General features: G+C 40.2%; 1 protein-coding gene across 2 annotated transcripts in view; it reads left to right on the top strand.

The window, feature by feature from the left end:
- PACSIN1 (protein kinase C and casein kinase substrate in neurons 1) overlaps nt 1-9,710 on the top strand; it is a 79,220-nt gene extending 69,510 nt beyond the window's left edge. For both annotated transcript variants that reach the window (XM_089514696.1, XM_089514695.1), the window contains exons 6-10: nt 1,270-1,445; nt 3,609-3,729; nt 4,146-4,270; nt 4,455-4,648; nt 5,308-9,710. In XM_089514696.1, coding sequence (XP_089370822.1) covers nt 1,270-1,445; nt 3,609-3,729; nt 4,146-4,270; nt 4,455-4,648; nt 5,308-5,417 — 726 coding nt within the window. In that variant the 3' untranslated portion in view covers nt 5,418-9,710. The remainder of the gene's footprint in view (nt 1-1,269; nt 1,446-3,608; nt 3,730-4,145; nt 4,271-4,454; nt 4,649-5,307) is intronic.
- Nucleotides 9,711-15,864: the final 6,154 nt, after the last annotated feature.

Genomic DNA, 15,864 nt, shown 5'->3' with positions numbered 1-15,864 from the left:
TGACCCGAAACAGCTTTATTTTGGCCTGTCTGTTCGGGCCCTAAATCCATAAATATCCTGCAAAAACAGGATTGTTTTCAGACAACATCATGTGATATTACAATTATCCCAGCATTATCTCATGAATAAAGTGGCAACTATGCACAACTTTTCATTCATGGAGAAATCCTGTGAATAAAAAGTGGTGTGATTTTGCCATTTTATTCACAGGATAATGCTGGAATAATGGCAATATTGTCTGAAAACAATCCCATTGTTGCGGGATATTTGCAGATTTAATTGCCATTTATTCAGGGGATGTGGGTGCTTGCCTCCCATGTGATGAAGTCCTATGAACTGATAAAGCAGCTCTGGACATTGTCTCCAGGTCAAGTGCTAACGCCATAAATTGCAAACGTACATTATTTGTATGTTGTAGACTGCATTGCACCTCTGCAGGCATGCCATCTACTGCTTTTGCCTTTTAATTCCTGCTGCACAGCAGTGGACCATTCCAAGTCTTTTTGAGTGTAGGAACCTCTGCAGAGTAAAAGGAAAGGCCAATGTGATATCCTTGTGTGCTGTTATTTGGTGAACAAGAACATTCTGAGCCATTCAAGTCTGTTAGAAAACAGGTGTTAACAAGCAGAAGTTGAAAGAAAAGGGGAGGACAGAAATAGTCTCAGGGTTCATTTTTATTATTAGACAATTACTGGGGTTTATTAGTTAGTGAGATTTTTGTTTAATTTTTCATTGTCTTTAATTGTTCTACCATCAATAATGGGCAATAGCAAGTAGCTGTACAGGCTAGATGATTTTGGGAATTGTACTCCGGAAAAGTAAAAGAGGATGCTTTGCTCAAGAGCCAACCTCAGGATCTGTCCATATATAGTTCTATAATGATTTTAATCAACATCCTTCACTTTTCAGAGCAGGGCCCATGAAGACTTCTAGATGTTTGCAGGATAGATGGTTACTATTCAAAATAAACTAATTTTAACAAGTTTTAGTTTAGTACAGTGTTGAAATAAGCACATAAGGCAGACAATTAATTAAGGCAGCAGTCCTGTGCACACTTATTGGGTGTAAGCTCCCTTTAATTCAGTGGAACTTACTCTGGAAATAATGCAGATCAATTTTTACAGTACCAAAAACATTGGAACCAGACTGTGGGACTAGCCCACAGAATACCTGGTCCATAAAGATGTCTGGAAGAGTTTTTGCTGAGTGGGATGGGGATATGGTCTCACTAAAGGAATCTTAACGGTAGCATTTTTGTTACATCTACAGACCCAGGAGAAATATGAGAAGGTGGTGGAAGACCTGAGTAAGTGCACTCCACAGTACATGGAGGGGATGGAGCAGGTCTTTGAGCAGTGCCAGCAATTTGAAGAGAAAAGACTCAACTTCCTGAAGGAGGTGCTTTTAGATATCAAGCGACATTTGAACCTGGCAGAGAACAGCAGGTATATTTCCACCTTCCACTGAAAATCTGCAGAAAAGAGTAGAAACCTCTCCAGTGATTTGTTTGATAGTGTTCCTCAGGGATTGTCTACACTGGCCAAAATATTCCATGCTGGTCCCAGTGTATTCTGGCCCTGGAGCTGCCCAAGATTCCCTGCATTACCTTCGCACTCCAGAGCAACTCTGTCTACACATGCATCCCACTGTGCTGCCCAACATCACCACCACTGGTGTGAGTTCCTCCTTCTGAGGTCAGAAAGAAGGCAACAAGGATCAGACATATGGCTGAGTGTCTCTTTGTAACCTCAGAGGGAGCAACTTGCCCCAGTGGCAGTGAAACCGGACAGCATAGTGGAACGCTTGTGTGGACAGCTGCAGGGCATCTCTCTGGAGGTAAGGTTTTAAAATCTGATTTAGACAGGGATAGGGTGGATTTGTTGTGAAACTTGCCTTCTCTTGTGAAGACAGGGTGCACTCAAATTGAGAATTTAGCCTTATTTTGTGTAGACAGGTTGCATGAGGGCAGAAGGAAGCTGGTCTAATTAGACCATGTAGACATGCCCTCAGTTATCTGTCTTCTCTTATTGCCCCTGGACATGTATCGGTGGGAACCTCTCTTGCACCTAGCATAGAATCATAGGGGGGAAAATGCCAAAATAGAGTGTAATGTAATGAAGGAGAACCTCATGCTAATATTGGTACATGCATCTGCTTTCACCTCTGACTACCTTGTAGTTCAGCAGTAGAACCCTTTTTCTGGGGAGAGTGCCTTCCCTCAAGCTGTTTAAGATGAGGCTGGACAGCCACTCTGTCTAGATTTCCTGCACTAATTAAGGAGTTGAATGAAGGCAGACTTTTAAAATCCCTGCTGAATTCCATGATTCTATGGTGTGTCTGGAAAGATGAATTAGAAAGGATTGTTTAGGCTGAGCCTCAGTATATATTGGGCTTGCAGTGAGTGGGTGTCTTTATATAGCACCTTTCAACTAAAAGAAATAAAAATGGTCTAAAAAGATGTCTTCCAAATCTGTAACTGACCATAAGTTTTAAACTGCCTGTGTCCCATTTGTTCAGACCTGGATAATTCCTTTGACAATAAATCATATTAATAGATGCCACAGGAGGAATGTGTAAGATCCTTAGCCTGAAGTGAGGAATATGTGACCCTCTGATATTGTCAATCTGCAATTCTCATCAGACCTAACCAGCATAGCCAATGTTAAAAGCTAATGGGATCTCCAGAGGGATACATGTCTCCCCACCTCTCCCTTAGGTGACCGGTGGGTTGTCCTACTTCAGGGGAAATAAAATTTTGTAATGTACCCTATGAGATTAGGGTAAGGAGAAAACTGTCCCTGAAAGTTGCAAATTAGTGAATCTGAAAGAAACATTCTAGTCCAGTAATCTCTGGACTAATTTTCTGCTTGCAGATAGTGGTGGCAATTTACTTTTAGTATGAATGTTTATAGTCTCTTTTACCATTTGGATTCTCCATCTCATCCTATTGCATATGAAGATGCAGCCATAAAGGACTGGAGTGAAGGAGAGAGTATATTCACACAGTCAAGTAACAACTCCCAGTGTATTTTTCAATGCTGCCAGCAGGGTGCATCATTCTCATTCATGTATAAAAGAAAATTCACTCTCAGTTACAGAACAATTACAGAACTACAACATCTAAATATATAATCATGAATCTTATTGATAGATCAAAGTAGATGAGAGTCATCAATACAGCGATACTTAAGTATTTACATAAGTATTGGCTCAGCTGATTGAAGGGCTCTAGTCGAGGCTATCAGTAGATTCAGGCCATAACATAATTGCAGGTTTTAGGGATATTGTTTTTGGGATTACAGCACCCTCAATTGATGCTGACTAGGGGACTGCAGGAGTTCTAGGCCATCTCTGGATCAGGAACATAGGAAGTAATCTTATATCAAGTCGAACAAATGGCCATTTAGCTCTGTTGTTATCTGTATCAATTGGCAGCAGCTCTCCATGGTTTCTCACAGGTGTCTTTCGTAGTCATAATGGGGAGATGCCAGGTACTGGCTGTGTCACCTGTTGTTTGCAAAGCATGTCTTCTACTACTCAGTTCTACCTTAGTGATGACTTGATATGAGAGAGGTATGCTTGTTTGTATATCTATTTGTAACATGCAGCTATTCTAAAGTCTACCGAGAGCTGGAGCAGACCATCCGCATAGCTGATGCGCAGGAGGACCTTCGGTGGTTCCGCAATACTAGTGGCCCAGGAATGCCAATGAACTGGCCTCAGGTAGAGGTAAGAAGCTGTCCCCATAAGCTGTCCCATAGAGGGACAGCTGTACAGACAAGCTGTAGTTGGTTGATTCAATGGCTACTACTCATGGCCAGCTATCAGTGATAATGATAGTGTACAGAAAGACAGCAAGTCTGTAATAAATGGCTGGTGCTGAAACCTTGGTGTACAGAAAGACAGCGAGTCTGTAATAAATGGCTGGTGCTATGGAACAACAACAGGAAAGAGTGACTGGCTTCATCCCCTGCTTGTGCTTTTTCCAGAACCACCTGATGGGACCTGGAAATAAGATCTTGGACTAAATGAACTGTTAGCCTCACATGGCAGTGCCTGTTTTATGTTTGGCACTTGGGTGTAGTACAGTTAGAGATTTGGAGAATCACTGTAGAGCTACAAGTATGACTTTCCTTTGTCTGCAGGAGTGGAATCCTGATGCAGCGCAAGCAGTAGCAAAGAAAGAGAAACCTAAAAAGAATGAAGGAGGCAACACATCCAGTGTTAGTTCAGGTGGGGAGGCAGCAGCCCAGTCTGGGGACCGTGGCAGGTGAGTATGCCAAGCCTCCTTCAGTTTGAGCTCTATAAGATGTGTCCGGAAGGAATAGGTGTTCTTGGGCATATGGTTTAATTTGAACAAAGTACCATTAAGATAATCCATCTCACATTGTTGGATGTATCTAAGCACTTTACATTGTAGTATCAGTTCTCCTGACACCATGTTGCATTATTAGTGTGAGCAGCTATGACCGTAACCAAGCCTACGCTGCAGAGTGGTCAGATGATGAGGGTGGCAACACCTACAACTCAAGTGAAGCCAATGGCGGTGCCAACTCCTTTGAGGAAGAGCCAGCTGCAAAAGGTGTGCGTGTACGAGCTCTGTATGATTATGACGGGCAGGAACAGGATGAACTGAGTTTCAAAGCAGGTATGGCAAATTATGGTAAGCTGGGGTTACCAAGATCAAACTAGACATTAAAAATAATGCATATTTCCTGTGATTAACCCATTTTCCTTGGTACAAACTTTAGTTAATCCTGTTTTCTTCCAATAATGGGATTTCTTCAGAGATACATGCCTCAGCAATCAGATTTGCAAATCAAGCCTGTTTTTACTCCCTAATGGCCTAACACAAAACAGGACACATTAAATGCAAGACACATAGATGAAGAAAATCATGTGATATGACAAGCAGGTGTCTTTCATCACTTGAGGAAGAACTTTCATCGAATCAAAGATACTAAAATCTAGTATCTGGTTTGACCTCAACATAATAAACCATTAGTCCTTGTCCAAAACAAAGATCAGAAATATTCCACCAAAGTGCCTGGTTTTTAAAGAGATTTCTTCCTAAACCTGATGCGTTGTCATCTATGACTTTTAGCTTATATATTTCCTAGCAACTACTGGTTCTAAAAAATATAGTAGAATTTAGACAACAAAGAGCTCTTTCCCCTTTCTGTCTTTGTAAAAGACAAGTTCACTGGGAGAAAGGTTAAGCATTATGCATTGTTTATAGATATATATTTTTGATGATGTAGGAATGAGATGGCATACTGAAGCCCCAATTTGTTATTATTGTTCTAGGTGATGAATTAACCAAATTAGGTGAAGAAGATGAACAAGGATGGTGCAAAGGTCGTCTGGACAACGGGCAACTTGGTCTTTATCCAGCTAACTATGTGGAATCTATCTAGTTCTGTCATGTTCTCGTCACTGCTGTCAGAAAAACCAACCAACCTTCTGTCAACTCCCATTACTCTTTGCCAGCCAAGTAGCCATCTTGCTGTCCAGTCATTCAGCACAGTTAGAGATCTAAACATATTTTCCAATCAATCTTTTATTTTTTTAATAGCCATCTCTGAAGAGTATTTTGTGGTCGCTTTAATCTTTTTTTGAGATAATGAGAAATTAAAGGTCGACATTGTCTATTGAGGGCTTGTTTTGCAAGTGAAAGCCAATACCTCAAGCCTTTAAAGCCTAACCAACAAGACTTCTGATTGGTTGGTTTTTAAGGATAATGTATTGATGAGCCACCTTCCAATTGGCTTGAACTATTTGAAACTTCTGGCACTTTAGCTTCTGGGGCCAATCCAATTCACTCTCTTTGAATAGATTGAAGCAAGCAAGAACAAGGAAGAAATGAAGTATACCCTGCCCCCTTTGATTTGTTATTCCTCTCCACCTGCTCTGTATTTTCTTTATTGTCTTTCCTTATTTTTAAAAGCAAAACAGAGATACCCTTTGCCTTCTCCAGGACATCCCAGTCAATATTCTTGTGCTGTAATATTGTATCATCCAGATAATCTCCCAGAGTCATCACATTAATCGAAGTATTGTATGTGTGTGCTATGAATTACTCCAGAGAGCCGCGAGATCCCTTTTTCTCCTTCAGATTGAAGCATGATGTGGCTATTTATTCTACTGACTTGAGACAGAAAAAGGCTCTGAGCTCAAGATGGACACCCTATGCAAATTATCAAAGTATTTCTCACCGGCTCCTTTCTCCTAGCGCCTCTTGAGGAACTGGATTGCATTGCTGGAGACCTGATCAGATAGTGGTGGAACAGATGCATCCCTTCAGTATATTTGCATAACACAGATTTCTCTGTTTTTTCCATTCTAAGAAATGTCTACTGAGGCAGGAGAGCAATGAAATGCAAAACATGAAAGCTAATGGCTTACCTAGACACTCAAGACAGACTGACCACCAGCCTTTGACAAAGAAGAGTGTTTGTTTTTATATAGTTTCCATTACCTTGCTTTAAAAAGAGATAATTTTTCCTCTTTGAAACAAGATAACTGGTTAAGCTGTTGCACATGATTGAGATGCTGCTGGAAGCATATCTTTGTATGGAATCAAGGCCAAGGATTGCATTCCATAAAGTACTAAAACATTTATTTATAATATCAAGTACTGACAAGCTGGTTTCTAATATCATGCAGTTGTTTTTTAATATCATGCAGACTGGATAGGATTGGAGAATGCATCTTGCTGTCAATTGGAGCAGGGAGACATCAGTGTACATAATGCATGATGAAGGAGGCATGCGGTCATCAGTGTGGAAGTGTGGCATATCACTTGGAAGGCATTCAGACATGGGCTTGTGATAGATGCTGTTAGAGGTGTCAGACAGATGTTGTCTCAAAGACAGAAGAAAGAAGAAATCAGTTGTGTGCAGAAGTGCAAAACTGATGCATATTTGCAACAAAATCTATATATGGATTTTGCACATACTTCAGAGACAGGCATGCAGCCTAGTGATTGAAGGCTTACAGAAATCAGTGAGTATAAAATAAGATGCTGTGTCCCTTGGGTCCTTTGACACTACACAATTATAGCACTATGATTCCATTTTAACTGCCATGACAACACCCTATGGAATCTAGAGATTTGTAGTTTGGTGAGGCACTAGAGCTCTAAGTGGCCTTCCTAAGTTGGAAATCCTAGGATTCCATAGGGTATTGTCATGGCAGTTAAAGTGGGATGATAGTGTTATAATCATGTGGCATGAAAAAGTCTATAGAGGCAGAAGGCTGGATGAATAAGAGGAGTTTCCATAATGATATCTTGAGGAAAATGCTTAATCTATTTTGAAACTTCTTCCTAGTTGGACAAGGCCCAAATCTAATTGTTAATCACAACTAAAATAGACCCATTGAATCAATGGGGACTTGGTAAATCTAGACATATGTACATTTAATTTATTTACTAGAGCAATAGAAGTTGGGAACTAAGAGATTTCGGCTTAAGTGATCTATAAACTGCATGAAATGCAAGAAAGGAACTAGAACGTATGTTTCTGTTGAAATTCCTTTATTCCTGGGCTTACAAATCAAACAGTCCAAACCCTTTGAAGTGAGGGCAGTGAAATCTGATACCTAAAGGTCAGATTTGTCAAATATAATCAATATAAAGGTAGGTGATTGGGGAGGGGGGAGAAATGCAAAATTACTGTTCATACTGGAGACCAAAAATTGATTATTCAGGTAGTTTCTGTCTGTAAGGTCTATGTATGTAGACCTGTGTGGCCTATGATTCTAGATTATCCTAATGTGATATTTTGCGACTTTTCAGCAGGTGGGATCCAAACATCCTTCAGCTTCAGTAATCTTTGTTGGCTAATAAATGAGGCTCCTTCACTATTTTCAAGTGTCCCCAGAATGCTTAGTAATTTGAATCTTTCAAAAAGTATTTGTCCTGTCTGAGAACAGGACCTGAGCTTGAGCCCTAAAAATGAAAATAAAGAAACAAGTGAAAATATTTTACTACCTAGGTATTGGCCAACTATACAACTCACTGAGACGTTCTGTCCCACTGAGCATAATTCCTATTAATTTCTATGGAGGCTGTGTGGGAGAACTTCATGGTGGTATTTGTATATTTCATTTCCTAAATACTGATATGGCAGCACAAATGTCTTCAACCATTGTCATCAGCATCATGGTGGCAGTAGCATAGATTTGTCTTGTTAACTACAATACTCATTGAATACAATATGAAAAAGCACATGTGGCTTCCTCTCTGGAAGGAGCATCTATTTATATAAGAAGAGTTGTATTTCCAGAAAAGGTCCATCCATGAACAGACATTGAACCTTCTGTTATATTGAATGCAATCAATAAAAATAAGAAACCATTCTATCAAGGAAAGTTAAAACAGATAACCAAAAGAGAAGGAAGATAATTGCTGAAAGGACTACTGATGAAATAGAATAAGATGCAATTGTTTTAAGGCTGCATGAGGAATATGTGATCCTCCAGATCTATGAGGCTACAATCACCATAATCCATGACCTGCTGACTGGACCTGATGGTAGTCCAAATCCAACATCTGCAGTGCCATATTTTCCCCATCTTCACTTTAAAAGTATATTTTAAATTACAACTGTGTCGCCCCCTTGAAATCTAATATTTTAACATATTTCTTCAAAGTTAATTATTCAGTTGTTGTTTGAATAATTGATTTTTAAAAAATAGCTGATTTCACACAAGCTTTTTAAGCAGAAGTTCTTCCTTCCCCAAAAGGATGGAAGCTGGAGTTATCACTGTTTATTTCCCCCTGTATTTTTATCTTCCCAGTCTTCCTTGACATGGGTGAAAAATCTTCTCTTTTACTCTAAGACATGTTTCCCTTGCAGTCTTCTTGTTTCTGAAGCTAGAAAGGCTAATGATGACATAGTTGAGTGAAGTTTTGGTGGCCCCTTTCCTAATTTCTTTTCTTCACAATAGCAAATTATCCCTTGTATAAATGGTTGCATATCATCCATGTTGCACATCAGCTGGGCTTGTCCCATCTTTGATTGACATCTTTTGAAGTGATGGAATCAGGTGAATCCATCATCCAGCTACCTCCCATTAACCAACCATACTTCCCCAATTTTCCCCCAGATATGTTGGGCTATAATTCCCAGCTTCCTGAGCCAAGTTGTAGGAGATTGGGTTACTAACCTGTTCTCTTCACACAATCACATCTTGAAAATCCCATGACATCTATTTCTGTTTTCTAGAAATCTCCTTTTCAGTATCTGGTTGCAGGCTATGTTCATCTGATTAACAGTACCCTTTTACATATTATCTGTCCTCCCAAGGACCCTACAGAGGCTTAAACCTAATGTAGTTTTATCCTAGTTTATGCTCTTTTTCATGGTATGAGTCCCAAAGTTTTTCCTTAGATGTCAGTAGTCAGCCTCTTGCACAATGGTCCCTTGGTTTCTGTATGGACATTTGCAATTGTTCCTCCTTGGCTGCAGTCTGTTTATCTTACAGATTATTGGACCCAGTGACCAAGTGTAATTCCTGAATGATTAAAACATGCTGCATACTGGATAATGTAGACAAGATTTTTCCGACCTTCCGACTTTTGTTTTGTTTTGTTAGGTTAAGAAAAAATTTGGGGAATGCTGTTGTCTCAGCAATGCACCTGTTTTTTGTACTTTGTGTAATTTAAAACTAAAAGGTGTATATATATATATATATATATATACACACACACATATATATTGTGACTGTATTACTGTGTATACAAAAAAGATGACTGATCTATGTAAATGTTATATGGATTTTAATTCTTGTTTGATTCTCATACTTTTAACATCTCCTGATGTAGATGTAACTGTCATGTTTACAAGATGAGCTTTGTTGCTGAGATTGATCAGGCCACAGGTGTGAACAAGAGGACAGCATGGTAGCTGATGCAGAGCTTCCTACCTAAATTCCCTTTTGCTCAGATTTCCAGCTGATGATTCAGCTAGGCCTGATGCTAAAAACCATACTTTGACATGTCTGATGCCAGAGCCATGTGGCTCAAAGTGTGAGGAAGTTCTGTTTCTCTTTGGTTCAGAATGTCTTAATGGCAGGTGATGGCTTCCTGGTCTGTGGGCAGTGGCATGATTAGGGTGGTGAGGTGGTGTGGACCATACCAGGTGACATCCCAGAAGAGAGGTGACACCTGGCTGAGTCCTACCGCCCGCCCCCCCACCTTCCTCCTCAGCATTGTTTTACTTGTGAGTAAAGCAGAGCCAGGCAGGGAGAAAGAAGGCCCAGTGCACCCCACCTGCCTGCCTGGTGTTATTTTACTCACAAGTAACATGGGGCCAGGCAGGGAGGAAGAGGCTGCACCCTTTTTGGCCCCATCTCCTGAAGCCCCACCCCCAAAGCTCCCCCTGAGCCAGATGGTACCCAAGGCTGGGACGCCATTGCCTGTGGGGTGGAGAATTCACTCCAGGCTCTAGTCTGAACTTCAAAGGAATGATCCAAAGTATTGAACTTTATCCCCAAAATAGGTTCAATGCTTTGGTCAGCAACCCAGAGCAAACTCACCGCTCAATTGACAGAGAAGCCACCTGCTGTCACTATAACATTCTGAATGGATCCCAGTCAATCTGGGTAAGATGGCTTCAGTTTTTACAAGAGACACTGATTTCCACCTTGCCTTGCTTTGCATAGAAAGTGTTGGATACAGACTTCCATGACTCCTTAGTAAGGGATGAGGTAGAAGAGCCAAAGGAATCCAATTTTGTAGGTTCTAGAGATAGAAAAAGCTGAGAAAAAGCAGATCCTTGAAACAGCCATTTCCCCCCAGTCTCTGTCCAGTATGGAATTTCATATAGAGAGGTTGGTGGAGAGGAGAGGAGGCCGTCCTGTTACAGGAACACAGGGACTGAATGGGAAGGTTAGCCATCATTCAGTCTGGGTCTGTTGGCAGGCTTCCTCTCAGTGGATGTACACAGTCATATCCTGGCCTTTCTCAAGTAAGACACAAGAAGGGGAAATAATGGTATGTATTATATGGATGAGGAAGGAGGGTTTGCAAAAAGCCAGAAAAGCATTTCCAATTGAAATATGCCTCTTCCAGCCCCAATCTTGCAATGCCACCAAGGTAGGAAAGATACAAACATAACGGAGGCATCTCCACTGCACTCTAACCCCTCACTTCCATTCCAGTCCTTGGATGGAAGTAGAGTTTTGTTTACTGAGAGAGCCCTTGGCTGATATCCTTATGACTGATCCTCACACCTATTCCTGGAATGGCAATCACATCTGTTTCCAGACTGTCAGTAACATACAGGGATGCAGGTGTGTAGAGGCTGATATACATATGTCTCTATTGACTTTTAAGCTGCTGGTCACAGAATGAATTTTTGACTGCTTGCAACAAGATGCTAAGAGTCAAAGCAGACTCTTTGCAAACCCTCTCTTTCACATGGTTACCTCTACATAATGAAATTAATAGACTGGCTGAGTGGCCACCATGCTGGAACTTCTTATGAAAATCAGTGATAAAGCTACTATAGTCTATTCATTATGTGGTCCAATGGAAACAGAATTAATGCCAGGTATGAAAAAAGTGAAATAAAACTATAACCTTCCCCATCTTTTTTTTCATATTAAAGCTCTGTGGTTCTAAAGGATGGATTAAGTTAAAAACTAATGTTACTGTCAGCCAAGCTACATACTAGCAGATGGAGAATAATGTATCTGTGTCATGCCAGTCTGCCTCTTCTTCCATAAAGAGCAAAAACTATACTTAAGAAATACAATAATAAAAGGATTATTTTATTCATGCATAGTGTGTTTAGCCTCATTATTGATGAGCAGATATTGGGAAAGGACCTGTTGTCCTTACAATTCAGGAATGCAAAATGAGCTCAGGATGACATGAAGATGTAATACAGGATAACTGCAACCATATCTTTAATAGCTGTGTCCAAGATAAAATTTAAGCAGATGCAGCTGGTTCCCTCAAGCACTAGAGTCAAGTGAAAGGGTAGATCTGCTTAAACATTCCTCTGTTATACATCTATTCAATGGCACTAGAGTTTTCCATTGTATCTGGTTATGTGGCTTCTTGGTAGTAGCTGTGACATGTCAGTTCCAAGGCAGTGGTAACTGATGGCTTCCATGTCAGGGGTAGTGGTGCTGAATCTGCTCTGGGTTCTAGTCCAGGAGTTAAATGACCTGTCCAAGATGCTAAACCCTTGGCTAGAGCCTTTCAAGTGTAAAGTAAAACATCAAATGGATTCACTCTGACAGGTTGAATAGTGTGTTGGAAGACACCAGAAGGGTTTTATGGGTACATTTGTTGCATAGCAGAGCCCATAAGACTGTTCCCTTTGCCATTTCCAAGACAACCATTCTAGACTAGTGTCTTTTTTCACTGCTGTGCCAAACCCAGGAAATGTATGTCCTATCCTTGTACTGTGAATTCCTAGAGACCACAGTGTGCATAACCAATGAGCATATATTTATGAGAAGTGACAACTCACCATCAATATAAATCTCATGATCATTAAACTCCTCTGCTGCAAGTATCATTTACCACAAGAAAAAATGAATCCTTGCTGGTTTTTATTATGGCACATAACAGCAGTCAGGCTCAGTTTGGATTAAGCATTTATTATAATCACCACTAGCTACTTTGTTTACCAGGATGCTCACTTCCCAATTACACACCACAAAGACAAATAAACCTCTGATCTGTCCATCCCTAAATTATAAACAGGAGCATTATCAATTTTGCATACTCCCATACACAAAAATAAAATGTGCTCAAGGGGCCTACCCCACCCCCACCAAAAAATTGCTCCTTAAACATAACTTAATCTATGAACCAAAGTAAAGGCAGAAGCCAAAATAGGCAGCTATTAGGAGATGGGTTTTTAAAGGGACTATTAACATCACAAGGAGACTTGACTGAGGAACAGTTGCCCCCCACCAGTTGTTTCTGAATTCAAATTCCTATCTGTATCCAGCCAATATGGCCAATGGTCAGAGATTATAGGAGTTATGTTCAATATTTGGGGGGTTAAATGTTCTCCCACCCCACTGTAAACTCTATTTAACCCATGAACTGTATGGCATAAAAACAAAAGCATTTCAGAACACTATCCATTGTGCACTTTGTATTTATCTTTCATATACACCATTTCCACCGAATTGTTTTTCTATTGCATCTCTACTGTTCTTAAGTAAAAAAATATATATTGTTAAAAAAGAGGCTAGGGCAGTAGGATTGGAAAACTGGAAGAGGAAACTAGTTGCATGGAAGTATTACTATAAATCAACTTCTCCCAACCTGGTGCTGCCTGGATGTACTGGACTGCAATTCTTTTAATTTTCAGGCAATGGCTGTGCTGCTAGATTGTCTGCAATATAGCCACTTGCAAACTAGTCAAAGGTTAAGCAATACAGGCATCAAAAATTAACCAGAAAAAAACCCCTAGTATTAGAATTTATAGAAGGATACTATTAGTATTTGGTTAGTATTTGGAAGGGACATCACCAGGGAATACCAGGCTATATTCAGAAGAAAGCAGTGGCAACTTTTTCTGAATAAATATTGCCAAGAAAGCCCTAGAATAGGGTCACCATAAATCAGAGTTAACTCGAAGCCACGTAAGACAAAGTATGGCAATATTATGAGATGAAACTGAACTAAAACTTCACAAACTTTCTATTGCCCTGGCCATCCCATGACAGGATAGTTGTTTTCACCCTGAATTATCCATTGCCAAGACCCACTGCTCTTTCAAACCTCCTCATGCCTTGGTAAATGGCAACTGGAGGGCTAGATGGTGGGGAGTGGGCTGGCAATTGGAGGGCAATATATAGGGGCTACTATATACTTCTTATCCTGCCCTAAAACCAAAACAGCAAAGTCCGGGGCTGTTGCAAGACATTTATGATGCATCTGCTAAAGTGAATCCAACAGTATGGAAAACAAAGTTTTGCTAAGTTACATCATGCCCATGTCATGTCTCTGAAGAGAATCAGTTCAAGGGCTGTGACACTGGTTGGATTAAAACTGCAGTTCTAGAAACTCTTGCCAGGGAGTTTTATTGACAGTGCTGCTTTGCATGAATCTTACTACAAAATGTTAAGAGTGAACAACTTCACTTTTTTAATTTCTGCCATTCATTTAGCTCTAAAATGCACAGGAGCCCAGTCAGGAACTAAACTGATGATTGTAACCACTTACTTGGACTAGCAGCTTCAAATAATGTCTGGAACATAGTTTGTCTGGCACTTTGAGAAAGCAGTTATTTCAGATTCAGAAAACATCCACATAAAATTTAATAAATGGCATTTAATTACTCTTATTCTAAAACTAAGAGACAGAAAAGCAGGAGCTAATCTGTTAATTCCCACTGTACATATATCGTATTATTCTGGCTAGTTTCTTCATGATTCTTTTTTCCATAAATCTTGTTTTGGCTTTGCGCTGCTAAAATCAACTCTAGTTTATTCTTATTCAAAAGGATCTTGTAGCACCTTTGAAACTAACTGAAAGAAAGAAGTTGGTAGCATGAGCTTTCATAACAAAAACTCATGCTACCAGCTTCCGTCTTTCAGTAAAGTCTCAAAGGTGCTACAAGATCTCTTTGCATACTCCAGACCAACACAGTTATGTCTTTGAATTCCAATTTATCCTATATCGGCGTTTCTTAACCTGTGGATCGTGACCCCTTTGGGGGCCGAATGACCCACTCACAGAGGTTGCCTAAGACCATCAGAAAACACATATTTTATATTAATAATTTTATGGTTGGGGGTCACCACAACAGGAACTGCATTAAAAGGTCACGTCATTAGAAAGGTTGAAAATCACTGTCCTATATTCTTTGGTGTCCCTGACTGTTTTTTTCAACAAGTCTGGATGATTTTCCAAATGGATGCCTTCCAGTTAAAAAGAAAAATTCTTCATGTATGGTAGAGAAATTGGTGGCCAATCCAGCATTTTTTCCTTTCTCTCTTCTCGCAATGTGCTACCGTGTACTCTGTAACTCAGTGGGTTGGATGTTAAAACAATGGCATTGGGAGTCATTGCATAACGAAATGCATACAACTGTCATAGTTCAAAGCCCATTTTATAGGTGGGAAGGTAACATATTTGGAGGGACAAAGAATGATTAATGCAATAAAATCACCCAGTGGGGTTGGGAGGCGATTCCCATCTTCCAACATTAGCTACTATACCACTACCTCTGTCTGCAGTGTATTGTGAGAAAGTCAACAGTAAAGACACTATTGCTTTGTGTGCTCTCATTATTGTTGTCATTCCTCAGAGATCAGTGCATGAGTCCAGGTACTGTTAGTACACCAGAGCAACCTCTGTGGTTGCCAGCACTTCATTCCATGGAGCCTAGCAGTGGCTCTGCTTTGCGCAGAAGCATTTAGATGTTCAGCCAATTGGCCTCAGCAGGCATGCAGGAGCCACAGTGTTCTAGCCTTGGGTCAACATGAGCCCTGGCAGAAGGATGCTGTACATGACCCTATTGTCTCTCCTCTCAAGGAAGGTTCATTCACATACAGCAAATGGGTGGCTCTGTCCCTTTGCTAACAATAGCTGAAGCAGTCCCTGCTTTTGTTCACCACATATATAAGAATGTATTTGGTCTGCCAATACAAAAAAAAATATATGGATGGACCTTCTGGCCTGCTCCTTTGAGCTTAGCTAGGAATCATGTCCTCTTCTCATTAACCTACACCCTGTTACAATATTGTTAGCCAGTTTCTATCATTTACACCATTATATTAAAATTCAAAGCATTACTCCAAATTTATATCCAAAATAGCATCCCTCCCCCCCCCCAAAAAAAAAAAAACATTTTGCCAAGACTCAAAAGGTCCTTTGGAGGAATT

This window comes from Sceloporus occidentalis, unplaced genomic scaffold, assembly GCF_023333645.1.
Source record: "Sceloporus occidentalis isolate IW3139 unplaced genomic scaffold, rSceOcc1.0.p SCAF_3, whole genome shotgun sequence".
NCBI lineage: Eukaryota > Metazoa > Chordata > Lepidosauria > Squamata > Phrynosomatidae > Sceloporus > Sceloporus occidentalis.
Note: the sequence above shows the minus strand (reverse complement) of the source record. Positions and strands in the feature narration are given on the sequence as shown.